At 58.7% G+C, this 13,660-nt stretch overlaps 1 protein-coding gene across 1 annotated transcript in view; it reads left to right on the top strand.

Annotated features, from left to right (window-relative positions):
• The window catches only part of BEAN1 (brain expressed associated with NEDD4 1), a gene marked incomplete at both ends in the record, with an annotated part of 28,779 nt that extends 17,129 nt beyond the window's left edge, over window positions 1-11,650 (top strand). Inside the window, 3 exon segments of the mRNA XM_079723721.1 lie at window positions 6,205-6,468; window positions 10,126-10,276; window positions 11,308-11,650. Of these exon segments, the coding sequence (XP_079579847.1) occupies window positions 6,205-6,468; window positions 10,126-10,276; window positions 11,308-11,650 (758 nt within the window).
• Between the last annotated feature and the right edge of the window lie 2,010 nt (window positions 11,651-13,660).

Raw genomic sequence — 13,660 nt, 5'->3', positions numbered from 1 at the left:
AGCCAGCCCTGACCCCATCCCCCGACGCAAGCCTGGATCTCACTGCCTCGCCCATTGTGTTCACCTGGCTCCCACCTCCCCCCCACCCCTTTCAGACCCCTTCACCCACCCTGCAGGAAGAACGGCTCAAGAATAAGCGTCTTTAAGCATCTTTCAGGCAGATAGCGAGCAGGTCCAGAGAGGGCAGAGAACAAACTCACTCTACAGCGAGTGAGTGGTAGAACCAGGAACGGAGCCCCGTTCTCCTACCTCCACCTCCACCGCACCCAACTCTCTTCCCCTGCTCGGGCCCTACTGCATGGATTATCAGACACACCTGGGTTCAAATCCCAGCTCTGCCACAAAACTAGGTGGGCAAACTTCAGCTCACCAAGATTCAGTGTCCTATAAATGGGGGTGACGATGGTTCCGCACACAGAACGGGCAAGCGCCAGACCCGGCCCCACACCCAGGCCGCGGTCATGCAGGGCCTCTGACCCACCTGTGGTTCCCAGTCCCAGCCTGGAGCAGAGGTCTGGAGGCGCGAGAGCTGGCTTCTGCCTGGCACAACGGAGGCCCACGGATCCAGGCACCATCCTAGCCCCGAAGGGGACCTTGGGACCCCATCTGCAGAGTGGGGAAAGCACCAGGGTTGTCGCTGAGGCCTGCTCAAAGGACGTCCGCTGGGCGCGGTGGAGGAACTCTCCTCAGGGGCAGCTGCCCTTCAACTGCTTTCAGCTGAGCCCAGCTCCTCGCTCCGAGTGCGGGAGCTGCGGGATTCCCCCACGCTCCACGCTCCATGCTCCACGCTCCACGCTCCACCCTCCTCGCTCCACCCTCCACGCTCCACGCATCCTGCTCCACCCTCCACGCACCCGGCTCCACGCTCCACCCTCCACGCTCCTCGCTCCACCCTCCACGCTCCACGCACCCGGCTCCACCCTCCACGCTCCACCCTCCACGCTCCTCGCCCCACCCTCCACGCTCCTCGCTCCACCCTCCACGCTCCACGCACCCGGCTCCACCCTCCACGCTCCACGCTCCTTGCTCCACCCTCCACGCTCCTCGCCCCACCCTCCACGCTCCTCGCTCCACCCTCCACGCTCCACGCACCCGGCTCCACCCTCCACGCTCCACGCTCCACGCACCCGGCTCCACCCTCCACGCTCCACGCTCCACCCTCCACGCTCCTCGCCCCACCCTCCACGCTCCTCGCTCCACCCTCCACGCTCCTCGCTCCACCCTCCACGCTCCACGCACCCGGCTCCACCCTCCACGCACCCGGCTCCACCCTCCACGCTCCACGCTCCACCCTCCACGCTCCTCGCCCCACCCTCCACGCTCCTCGCTCCACCCTCCACGCTCCTCGCTCCACCCTCCACGCTCCACGCACCCGGCTCCACCCTCCACGCTCCACGCACCCGGCTCCACCCTCCACGCTCCACGCTCCACCCTCCACGCTCCACGCACCCGGCTCCACCCTCCACTCTCCTCGCTCCACCCTCCACGCTCCTCGCCCCACCCTCCACGCTCCTCGCTCCACCCTCCACGCTCCACGCACCCGGCTCCACCCTCCACGCTGCACGCTCCTTGCTCCACCCTCCACGCTCCTCGCTCCACTCTCCACGCTCCACGCACCCGGCTCCACCCTCCACGCTCCACGCTCCACCCTACACGCTCCACGCTCCACGCTCCACCCTCCACGCTCCTCGCCCCACCCTCCACGCTCCACGCACCCGGCTCCACCCTCCACGCTCCACGCACCCGGCTCCACCCTCCACGCTCCACGCTCCACCCTCCACGCTCCACGCACCCGGCTCCACCCTCCACGCTCCACGCACCCGGCTCCACCCTCCACGCTCCACGCTCCACCCTCCACGCTCCACGCACCCGGCTCCACCCTCCACGCTCCTCGCTCCACCCTCCACGCTCCACGCACCCGGCTCCACCCTCCACGCTCCACGCACCCGGCTCCACCCTCCACGCTCCACGCTCCACCCTCCACGCTCCACGCACCCGGCTCCACCCTCCACGCTCCACGCACCCGGCTCCACCCTCCACGCTCCACGCTCCACCCTCCACGCTCCACGCACCCGGCTCCACCCTCCACTCTCCTCGCTCCACCCTCCACGCTCCACGCACCCGGCTCCACCCTCCACGCTCCACGCTCCACCCTCCACGCTCCACGCACCCGGCTCCACCCTCCACGCTCCTCGCTCCACCCTCCACGCTCCACGCACCCGGCTCCACCCTCCACGCTCCTCGCCCCACCCTCCACGCTCCTCGCCCCACCCTCCACGCTCCTCGCTCCACCCTCCACGCTCCACGCACCCGGCTCCACCCTCCACGCTCCTCGCTCCACCCTCCACGCTCCTCGCTCCACGCTCCCTGCTCCACCCTCCACGCTGCTCGCTCCACCTTCCACGCTCCACTCTCCACACTTCACCGTTCACGCTCCACGCCCCACCGTCCACGCTCACGTGGACCCTCACAGCAGCCTAGTCGCTGGTGTCCCCCCACCCTGCGTCCAGTTCTGCAGCCCGAGGGCGCTCTTAAAACCCTGTGACCGCGGCCCTTCATGTCTCCTCTCTACGCTTAAGATAAAAGACAGTCTCTTGATTTGACCTTCATGGCGGGCCCCTGCCAGCCCTTCAAAACTCAGCAATGTTCCTTCAGCTGATATACCTTCACCCTGAATAAGACGTAGGTCATGGGCTACTTTGTCTACATGTTAAGGTGGCCCAGAAAAAGCAAAGCATCGTTTTAGGGAGAGAAAAGTTTTACTTTATCAAGATCCCCAAAACATGAGCGCCAGTGCACAGTGCCTGGTAGCCACAGAGTAGCATCTTGGCTAACAGCATGGGGCTTTGGCTGCCCACGGACCCGGGTCCCTCTTTGTGGGCTGAGTGACATTGGACAAATAACCTGTCTGAAGCCCAGTTTCTCCACCTGTTAATTGGAGATCCCATCATGGCCCATCATAAGAACTAAGTGAGATAATACAGTGCATGAAAAGTACCAAGCATGGTGCATGACACACAGTAGGTGTCCAGGAGATGATAGCTACTCACACTGTATGTGGAGGGAGGGCCGCATCTCAGGGATGACCTGGTATCTCGAGGTACGATTTCCTCTTGATCATCAGCACCTTTGTAGAAGCTGCTTGGGAAGAAAGTCTAGGATAGGGGCAAAGCTTGCCTTACCCTCCGTCCTTTCCACAGCTGGTGCAGGGGAGAGCGAGGCGGAGCGGTGGGAAGGGGGGCTAGCATCATGTTGTTTCTCTGCAGTCATTTTTATCCTGTTGATGGAATGGACCCTGAATTAGGAAACTGGAAGTTTCCCTCATAATTTAAAGCAGCACCTACCTCCGCCGGTCGCAGGGACTGGAAGATTAACTTCCCCCAGCCATGCAGGCGGACGCCTGCACCAACAGGCTCCATCTGCAGGCATGGGTGTTGCCATCTCCACACCTGACTGGTGATGAGCCTGGCACTGCCACGAGGGCGAGGTTCTCATTTGCTGCTGAAGCAGGGAGAGGGAGAGGCGTCTTCAGGGTGACCCCATGGGACTGGCACCTCCACAGCAGTTTCTGCGTGCTGAGCAGGGCAGGCATGCACACACACATCCAACCCTAGGTTCTCATTCTGGGCACCTCCAGCCTTGCCATGGCCAGCTTTCTGGTAGCACATCTGCCTTGGATCATGGGGTGACCAGTACATCCCAAACCATCGCAGCAGCTGGAACAGACTGAACAGGACAGTCGAGAGCAGTGTGGACCCCATACACTCCTACCGTCCCCAAGGAGGGCTGCTGTCTCTGACATTCCCAAGCCCTGCCATTGGCTTCAAAGGTGAGAGGAAGAGGGTGACATTGGTTGGATGGCCAGCTGGCTTGTACTTTATCAGAGAGACTACGGTAGCAGAATGACCACTGGCTCAGCTCTAGTCCAAGCCAAAGCCTGGTCATTGGCTCAGGAGTGAAAGCACGGTGGACTAGATGAGTGGTGGCCAAAAGCTTGTCTCGTGACCAGGGTAATCACTGTGTGAAGTACTATGTTGAAAAGGATGCTGAGGCTGCCTCCTGGGCCAAACAGGAAGAGAATGATTATCAGTTAGCCATATACTGGCTATATATGATTGTGGTGGGTTACTTAATATCTTTGAGCCTCAGTATTCTCACCTATAAAACGGGGAGAACATAGCTTCAGGGATGAAATGAGCTCTCAGCACAGAACCTACACATAGTGGGGGCTCTCAAAACAGTGGTCTGTGTTTGGCCCTCAAAGAATCCCAGAAATCTGCTTACCCTGGCATTTTCATATTAGAGGGTCAGGAAGCACGCATGCTCAGCCAAAGCCCAAGGGCAGCTCCCTCTCCCCAGTGAAGGCGCCTGCAGGGGAGCAGCTTACAATGAACTTCAGCAAGCAAAGGCTTGGCTCTCAGGCTAGGATGACATTCTGGCCCAGGCAGTAGGGCCTCAAGGCCAGCCCCTCCTAATGAAGGTCAGTAGGCTGCAAGAGACACCAGCATGGGCCAGAACTGCTGGCAGGGCATGTTCATATCTCAGGCAAAGGCCCCAAGTTCATGCTTCACCTACCTGTCCCTGACATGGGCTGAGTGTGGGAGAGGCTTTTGGAGATGGTGCTGGGAAGGGATGGGAAGGTACAGGAGGCCACAGTTGAGTTTCTACCTTCTGATTTGCATAAGTCCATGCCCTCACCTGGGAACAAAGCCCTCCCACAACTACCCAGGGAGGTAACCATCCACACTCTGCTTGATTACCACTCAAGACAGAGACCTCATTCCCCGGAGGCAGCTCAGGGCCTCCCTGCCACTTCCCCATCTGGTCTCAAGGCTGCAGCCACTCACTCAGTACATGGCTTGGGCACCTTTGGTGAGCCCAGGCCCAGTTCTGAGCTTGAGGACACAGAGAGCGATCAAACACAAGCTCTGGAAACCATGCATAATCATATGCGACAAATGCAGGACAGGGACTGGGACACAGGCTCTGGGAGGACAGACAGGGGGACCGCTTTCAGAACAGGGCCCAGGAAAGCTTGCCCCTGACCCTGTGGCTCACTGAGTATCTGAAGCTGGCTCCCTATGGCTGTCCAGAGATGGGACCTGCACCCTCAGGAAGGGCTCATGCCTGGGGCAGGGGACAATGGAGAGTGAGCTCGGGACTTTGAAGCTTGGGCCTGAGTTCTCACTCGGCTCAACCACAGAGTAACTGAGTGACCATGGGCTGGAGCCGAGCATCAGTCCACGCATCTATAAAAGGGGAAAACCACATCCCTGCCCAGCTGAGTGGGAGGGAATTAAGGGGCAGTCACGGACGCTCACTAATGTGGTGCTGGCTCTCCCTGAGCGAGGCAGCAAGTGCCCATGGATGGTCCTGGCTGATTCTAACCCTTCCCTGGGACCCCAGCCCCCAGGGCTCCATCATCTTATCATATGGGAGGACAAAGCCATCATGGGCCCCAGAAGCTTCCTTTAGTAGGGTTCTCAGGGACCCACCATACCACACCACTTCCTAAAAGCCCCTTCCCACCTCTCTTCACCTTTATCCTTGTCCTTCCCCTGCCTGGAATACCTCCTAGCTTCACCTCCTCTGGGAGGCCTTCCCTGATCTGATCCAACCCACTGTCATGTCTGTGTCAGTTACTGCTCATAACCCCAGGCCTGCCTGATTTCCCTGGAGTCCCCTTGGTAGGTTTCGCCCCTGAGGCAGGAGGCCAGTGTTGGAGGCCAGCACATCTGGTCCTCATACTCTGACCTCTGTGTATCCCCCATCCCTTCCCAAGACTTTGGTAAAGTCATGCTGACCTTCCAACCTCATGTCTTGGTGGACTAGAGTCCTTGTCTAGCACTGAGTCAGGTTCAGTGGGTTCAAGCCTCAGCTCTGCCGCTAATTTGCTGTGAGACCTTGAGCAAGTCCACTGCCCTCTCTGAGCTTCCTTTTTCCTTTCTGTGAGTTGGTTGAGCTCCTAGGCCAGAGGCTTCAGAGGAGAGGCGAGGAGGTCAGCCCTCACTAGCAGAGGCTCCTGCAGGCAGGTGGGCGAGGCGCTGCTCTCCTCCTCCCTGGAAGGAGCAGTCAGGATAGAGACCTGAACATCCTCCATTTATTTAGGGATGAATAACTCACAGGGCAGCAGGGAGGGAGGAGGAAGGTGTGGGGCAGGGTCCGTGCCCCGGCTCAGCGTCCTGTCTCTCTCTCTGTCCACAGTAGCTCGATACAACCGCACCAGCTACTTCTACCCGACGTTCTCAGAGAGCTCAGAGCACAGCCATCTGCTCGTGTCTCCTGTGCTGGTGGCAAGCGCAGTCATAGGCGTGGTCATCATCCTCTCCTGCATCACCATCATCGTAGGTAGCATCCGCAGGGATAGGCAAGCCCGGCTCCAGCGGCACCGTCACCGCCATCGCCGCCACCACCACCACCACCATCGCCGCCGCCGCCGCCGCCACCGAGAGTATGAGCACGGCTACGGTGAGCTGCCGCCCACCCCGGGCCCTGGGACCCCTGTAGCCCAGGAGGCATCAGGGAGGTGGCAGCTCTGCCATGGGTGGCGCAGGGTGGTCAGAGGAGGCATCCTCAAGGTCATAAGTAATCAGGAAGAGCTCAGAGGCACTCACCATGTCTCAGTGGCATAAGAAGCCCAGTTGTCTGCCAAGGGTGAGGCTGAAGGTCAAAGGGAGGGTGTGGTGCTCCCTCCCCAGCCCTGGCCACTGTGAGACCAGGCCTGCCTGTTCCTACCCTTGTATCACCAGCCTGACCCCCGGAGAGTGCAGGGCTCCTGCTCAGAGCAGGCCCACCCCCAACAAGGAGCCCAGGTACCACCCTTGACCTCCCCCAACCCCAGGATGTGGCCGGTCAGGCCCAGGACGGCCAGCACGCCCACCTCACATAACTGGACCCGCGCCCTCCACTCCTGCCCCTCCCCAGGCACCTCTTCCATGCTGCTTCCTGCCTCTGCACCTTTGCATATGCTCTTCCCCGTGCCCAGAATGCCATTCCCCATACTTCCCCACCTGACAAAAGCCTACTTGTCCTTCCAGACCTGGCTCAAATACCACCTCCTTTTGCAAGTTTCTCTGGCCTCTCCTCACCCACCCCCCCAGGCAGGGTTGACCCCCATTTCCTGTACTTCCTTAGCATGGTACCCACACTCCCATCAGTACCCCGAGACAGGATGGCTGTGTTGCATTGGTGAAAGCAGGAGCTGCATGTAGCTCTCCGAGAGTTGAGCTCACAGCCCAGAACAGGACCTGGCCCAGAAGAAGTACTCCGCGGGCAAGGGAAGGAACCACTTCATTTCATCCTCACAGCAAGAGCTGTGTTAGCCCATTTTAAAGACTGGGAAGCTGGAGGGACTTGTTGAATGGCCTGAGTGCCCCCGAGCCTGTGCCTCATACTTAGAGCCTAGGAGAGATGCCCACAGGGGTTCCCTAGATTAAGGTTGAGAGGTCAACCTTGGCCTTGAGGAGAGAGATGGACCTAGGGGCAGGCTAGTCCATCCGGAGTCTATGGTGGAGCCACAGGGCCTGTGCCACATGAGCAAGGCCCTATCCCTGACATCAGAGCAGGTGGGGTGACAGCAGGCCACAGCCAGGCCAAGTCTGGGGTCAAGCCTTTGCTTACCCACCCCCGGCTCCGCTGACTCACAGCAGCCCTGCAGCCCTGTTACCGTGGAGACCCCTCTGTGGGGCTCCCGCCTCTGCCCACTTCTATTCTCAGCTCTGTCTTTGGCACCTCCTTGGGGCCTCAGCAGAGAGCCTGGAGGTGTTGATGCCCCTACACCACCTTCTAGCCTTCAGGGGGTGCACAGGGGCTGCGAGGAGCCTTGGAAAGAAGCCAGGGAAGAGGGGACATGAAAGCAGCAGAGCACCAACAAACACCACCCTACTGGCCCTGGGGACCCTCTGTCCTTCAGATGCCCTCCCCCTGGCTCTAGTGACTCAGCCCCTCCCGGGGCTGAATAATGAACCGAAGTATATCTTAACTTGGGTAAATAAGGGAAGAGGGAGATTTGGGTCTCCCTGGACCATTTGGGTCTGTGCTGATGTTGAAGACAGGAAGGAAAGATAAGAAAGGAATTTGGGGAGTTCAAATAGGGTGTGTGTGGGGGGAGGGGGTTCTTTCCAGCTGTTCCTCAGGACCTCCACCCAGCTGGATGTCTGGGACTGACCTGGATCATCTCAGGATTGGGGTCTGGGCTAGGTGAGTGCCTCAAAAGGGAAGCCTCAGTCTCCCTGAGACGCTCAGCCTCTGGGGGGCCCAAGAAAAGCAGCCCAGGGAGAGAGGTGAACAGCAGCGTGGTTTGGCCGGGTCAGCTCTCAGACCTGCCCACCAGGAAACAGCCTTAGCCTTCCCGAGGTCTGGACAGCCATAGCCCCGCCCCCACTGGCACTGCAAGTGGGGCCCTCCCCGCAACAACGCTGGCAGGGACGGGATCCCGGCACCAGAGCCCAGTGGCCTCGGTTCCACTTCTGTCCTCACACACTTATTTCATGTTTTCCTCTCTCCTGAGTTTCTTCCCCAATTTCTTCCCAAAATTCTCATCCTTCAGCTGGTGCCCTAAAAGGAAACAAATCTCCTTTCAGCTCCTTCTTACAGCATATGTTATTGGGTTCCTTTTTCCTAGTAGAAAAGTAATATGTGTTCACTGTGGAAAACCTTTAAAATACAGAAAATATAAAGAAGAAAATAAGGGTTCTGATCCTGTCCTCCAGACAGAGCCGCTGTTAATATGTTTGGAATATTTTCTTCCGAGAGCTTTCTCGATGTCCATAGATAACCCTGGGACTGCACCTGCAGATAGTGTTTCATATCCAGATTTTTTCCATTCATTGTTGTATCCAGGTGAGAAAAAGAGATTTGGGGAGTAGAAAAAGCAATCTTTGGGGTCTACAGACGATGCATGAATTCCAGCTCCACATTCTACCAGCAGTGCGACCCTGAGCCTCTGGCTGCAGAATGGAAAGGGCAACTGCAACAGTGCTGCTGACCTCAAAGAAAGGTCATGAGCCCCACCCCAGACAGACAAGCCCCGCCCCTGATGTTCTGCCCTGCCCTCTGAGGGGAGGGGCCACCTGGGAGCCCCTTGGAGGTGGGGACACCTCATGTCTCAACCAGTTATCTTTGCAGTTCCCACTGTCCGCCCCCACCCGGACTCCCCCTCTACCAGACCTGTCAGAAACTGGGAGGCAGAGGAGCCGGGACATCCAGCCACCCTCGGCCCAACCAATAACTTGCTGTGTGGCCTCCAGCAAGACACTGAGCCTCTCTGAACCCCAGCTGTAGAATGAGAAGATTGTACTCCATCGGCATTTCCTAAGCAGTGTTACTAGGTCTCAGAAAATAAGATTCCGTGGCCAAATACTACACAAGCACAGTTAAATGTGTTTCTCAGCTGTGGGACATTTCAGAGCCTTTGATGTACTATGTGATAAAAACAAAAACAAGAACAAACAAAAACAAACAGAAGAGAGTGTAGTATATGAAGTCACCAGGAGTCATCAGAGAAACCCTTTTTCTCCCTGGGATACCTAAAGGGAGGGAGGCCTGACCCCAGAGACCTCTGCTGTCCTCATTCCCTGACACTTCTTCCCCATTTTTTGTGCCCCAGCCCTTCTCCACAGCTCAAAGCTTCCTGTTCACACTACAGTCTTCTTTCACAGCTCCCCCTCTTGGCTCAAGCTGTTCTGTTCCCTCTGCCAGGCCTGCCCCTCTTCCCCTGGCTGATTTCTAGACAAGATTCAGCTCTGGGAGCCCTTCCCCCCAGGAAGCCTTCCCTGACCTCCAAGCTGGGTCAGGCCCGTCTCTGCTCCCACAGCCCCAGTACAACATCTATCAAAGCTTGTGTCATGCTGCCCACTACCAGGCTGTCCGCAGGACAGGCTGCTCACTACCCTAGGAGCCCCACCAGGGCAGGGCCAGCTCTGCTTCCTCTCTGTGACCCCCATGCCCAGCAGGGCACTGGCGCTCATATTCTGGGGCTGTTGCTGACGGAATGAAGGCAGCCCTGGTTGGTAAGGGTCAGGATGGTGAGTTGGAGAGAACAGAATCTCAGTGGCCTCAGGCAGACCTGTGAGGACCCTCCCTGGCACCAGGCTGAGGCCCAGGCTGAATGTCCGTTCCCTGCAGTGTCCGACAGGCACTCGTATAGCCGCTCGAGCCACAGGACACACTACACCTGCAGCCCTGCCGAGGACTGGCCTCCACCCTTGGACCTCAGCTCTGATGGGGACGTGGATGCCACGGTGCTCCGAGAGCTGTACCCAGATTCTCCACCAGGGTAAGGAGGCCTGAGAGGGCAGGGCTCTGGGCAAGAATCCCCAGCCCCCATGGGAAACAGCAACACCCCAGATGGAATAAATGCAGAAAACATCTGCTCAGTGGGCGTGGCCATCTCCTCACCCTCCTGACCAAGCTGGTCCCTGCAAGGTGGGGCATGACTCAGCAGATGTCCCTGAGAGACACTCGAAAAGGAAAAAGGAAGAAACGTTCAGCTCCTTCAGGCTGGGTGAAGAGGTGAGGTGGAAGGTCCAGGCCCCAGACCCTTAGTTTACGCCCCCAAAGCCCAAATCACATCCACTGGGATAGGCATCATTGCGTCCAGACTGCACTTGTGGCCAGCAGATGGCCCTGTCCCATGGGGGGGATTTCTTCCCTAGGGAGCCTTTGGGTCCTATCCTGTCCTGCCAGCCACCCTCAGGCACATCGCCACCAGTTTGTACATGAAAAGAGGAGTCTGGGCCTCTATCACTTCCCTACCAGGAGACCACTTGGGCCCCACAAACAGCCCCATCTTCCCCATCACCCTTTACCCTCTGCCCCCAGGGGCACTGGGAGGTGTGAACTTCGCCTGCAGGTGGGTGCTTTTTCACCCTGCAGCCATGGGCCCCAGGGACACCTTCCTAACCCTGGAAGGGCCACTCTGGGGTGAGTTGAGACCCAGAAGTGTCTGGCAGCCTGAGGCTGCTCCCCCCAGCACCACCCACGCTCGGTGGCCAGCCTACAGACGCTCCAGCAGCAGCGGCTGCGGTTCTGAGCGACCTGAGACCCAGAATTCGGTGGCTCGCTCACTCACGTTCACAAGGAACACTGGGGCTGAGTCAGGGCCAGAATCCAGGTCTCGGTGGTTCTGGGGTGCCCCTCCCCAGGGAGTAGAGGGGTTTCATCGGATTCAGCGTGACAAAGGCCTGACCTGGTCCACGCCGAGGCAGCTTGTCGCTGCGGCTAGGCCCCCGGCCCTCGGGGGCGACCCCGCCACCCACCACTGAGGCCAGCTTGCACAGAGCCCTGAGGGAGCCTCTTCTCTTGCAGTTACGAGGAGTGTGTGGGGCCGGGGGCCACTCAGCTGTACGTCCCCACGGACGCCCCGCCCCCCTACTCGCTGACCGACTCCTGCCCCGCGCTGGACCGCGCCCTGGATGCGGGCAGTGGCCGCAGCCCCGGCCAACACCAGCAGGCACAGAGACCACAGGGCCAGAGTGGCCTCCGCACCATTTCCGTGGACACCCTGCCGCCTTATGAGGCCGTGTGTGGGGCCAGTCCCCCCCCATCGGGCCTGCTGCCACTGCCGGGACCAGAACCAGGGCCGAGGAGCTCCCAGGACTCGCCCACCCCAACCCGGGCCCCAGCCTCAGGCCCAGAGAGGATTATGTGACGGACCCAGCGGCTGGGTCCTGCCAGCCCCTCAGGGCTGAGCCACACCTTTCAGGCACGCAGGGGTGCGCACGCGCACACGTGCACACACGCACACAGACGCGCACACAGATGTGAACACATGGCACCCCCACATGCACACATGTACACACAACTTGGACCCACACACACACTGATGCACCCATGTGCTCACACACATCCAGACACGCCCCACACGTGTGCAGACGTGCACACACATAGGCCCCACACACACACACACACACAATCCCATCTGCGAAGGTTTCATTATAAAGGAAGCTCTCCCCACCTCCCAGTCTCCTCCCCAGCCTGTCAGTGATGCCTCTGTAGCCAATGCAGGGAGAAGAGAGGTGGAGAAGGGACCAGGGCTCATCCTGCCCTCTCCACGGGCCTGTCTGCCCTGCCCGCACCAGGCAGGCTGTGCCCAAACGCTGATTCTGCCTCCAAAAACTGCTCAACCGTCCCAGGTCAGCTGCCTGCCCCGACCCCACCCCAGAGCAGCTGGTCCTCCCGGCTGGCAGGACAGGCCTCAGTGAGGCTCAGCTCTGCACTGTCCCCATCTCCCAACCCCTGGGCAGAAGAGCCACAACGTCAACACCCTGCCACTTATAGGGTAAGGGACCCGGGTCTGGGGGCTCAGGCACAACCCGGAGACCCTCGCAGCCCGCCTTGCCCATCCCTCAACCAATGCCCTCAGTCTGGTGGTGCTAGCGGAATCATCTCCGAAGCCCCCACCCCAAGCCACAGGTGATGGGCAGGGCCCTTGGTGGGCATGCGGTGGTGGTAGTGGGTCACAGCTGTGCCCATGTCAGTCCAACCACTGCCCAGGACTGAGGGTCTTCAAAGAAGATGGAGGGCTGCCGGGTACGGCTCTGAGGAGAGGAGCAGCCCCTCGCTAAGTACATGCCCAGCTGACCATTATGGCCTAAGCTTGAGTGGGCTGGAGTCAGACCCCAGAAGCAGTGCTGTGCTCCTGGGTGGTGGCGCATAGTGGGGAATTGTGAGCCAACGCATTCTGGTCCTGCCCTCCATGGTGTTTGAGGAGACGAAATGAAGGGGATGTGGGCCCCACTATGCCACTGCAAAAGCACCAGTGGCTACATCTCGGCCTTGCTGCCGGGGGTACCACGGAAGGGGATATGTGGGCCTGGTTGTAGAGACTCAGATCTTGGCCCCTGAATCCCAGCAATTTCCATCAGAGACCATGCAGGTAACAGAGCTAATTCCTGAAGGCCCAGCCTGCCAGAGGGCAGCAGCCCAGCATGTGTGAAGAGCGTCCCTGCCGGCATCACCAGAGGCAGAGAGTTCTCAAATCCACCCTGCCTCCCTCCTCACCCCCTCCTTAAACAGGAGCACCTCCAACCATCCTCTTCCCCGCATTTCAATTCCTCCAACAAAGGGCTAAGACAATTTAGTAATCCCTTTCTGAAGAGAGACGGCAAGGAAGGCAATCGTGAATTTTATTTTCTGTAGAAATAGAATTTCTTCTGGTGCAGAACTGAAAGGAATCCACCCAGAGGTTCTGTAGCATCCTGGAGCCCCTGACTCCGCCCAGGGGAGGGACCTTGTTTACAAGCAGTTCTGTCCACCTTTGTGGTGTACTGTTTTCTAGGCAAAAAATATCTGTCTATTGTACTGTATAGCCTTTAAAATGCACTCCAGGGATGAGACTCTTTTAAGAAACATCCTGCTTCTGCAAACCTAGAGAGTGCTGGGGGGGAGGGGGGTGGGCGCGCGGAAAAGATAAAAATCCCCACATGCTCATCAGTGTTTGAGGGATGGAGCTGAACAGCTTTTCTTGTTCCTGGATTAAGCACTAAATAAGCAACAATGTATCTTTTCTGTGTTCAAAATAAACATATCAGTAACAAACGTTGCAAGAAGTAATTTGATCAAGGAGCCCATGGTGGGGCTGGCACCATCTGAGACTTGTAAGGAAGGGAAATGGTAAATAGCAGCAAACGGAAAATATGTTACTTATCTCAAAATTAGC

The sequence above is a fragment of the Hyperoodon ampullatus genome (assembly GCF_949752795.1).
Source record: "Hyperoodon ampullatus genome assembly, chromosome: 18".
NCBI lineage: Eukaryota > Metazoa > Chordata > Mammalia > Artiodactyla > Ziphiidae > Hyperoodon > Hyperoodon ampullatus.
The sequence above is the reverse complement of the archived record's forward strand: the minus strand, read 5'-3'. Positions and strand labels throughout refer to the sequence as shown.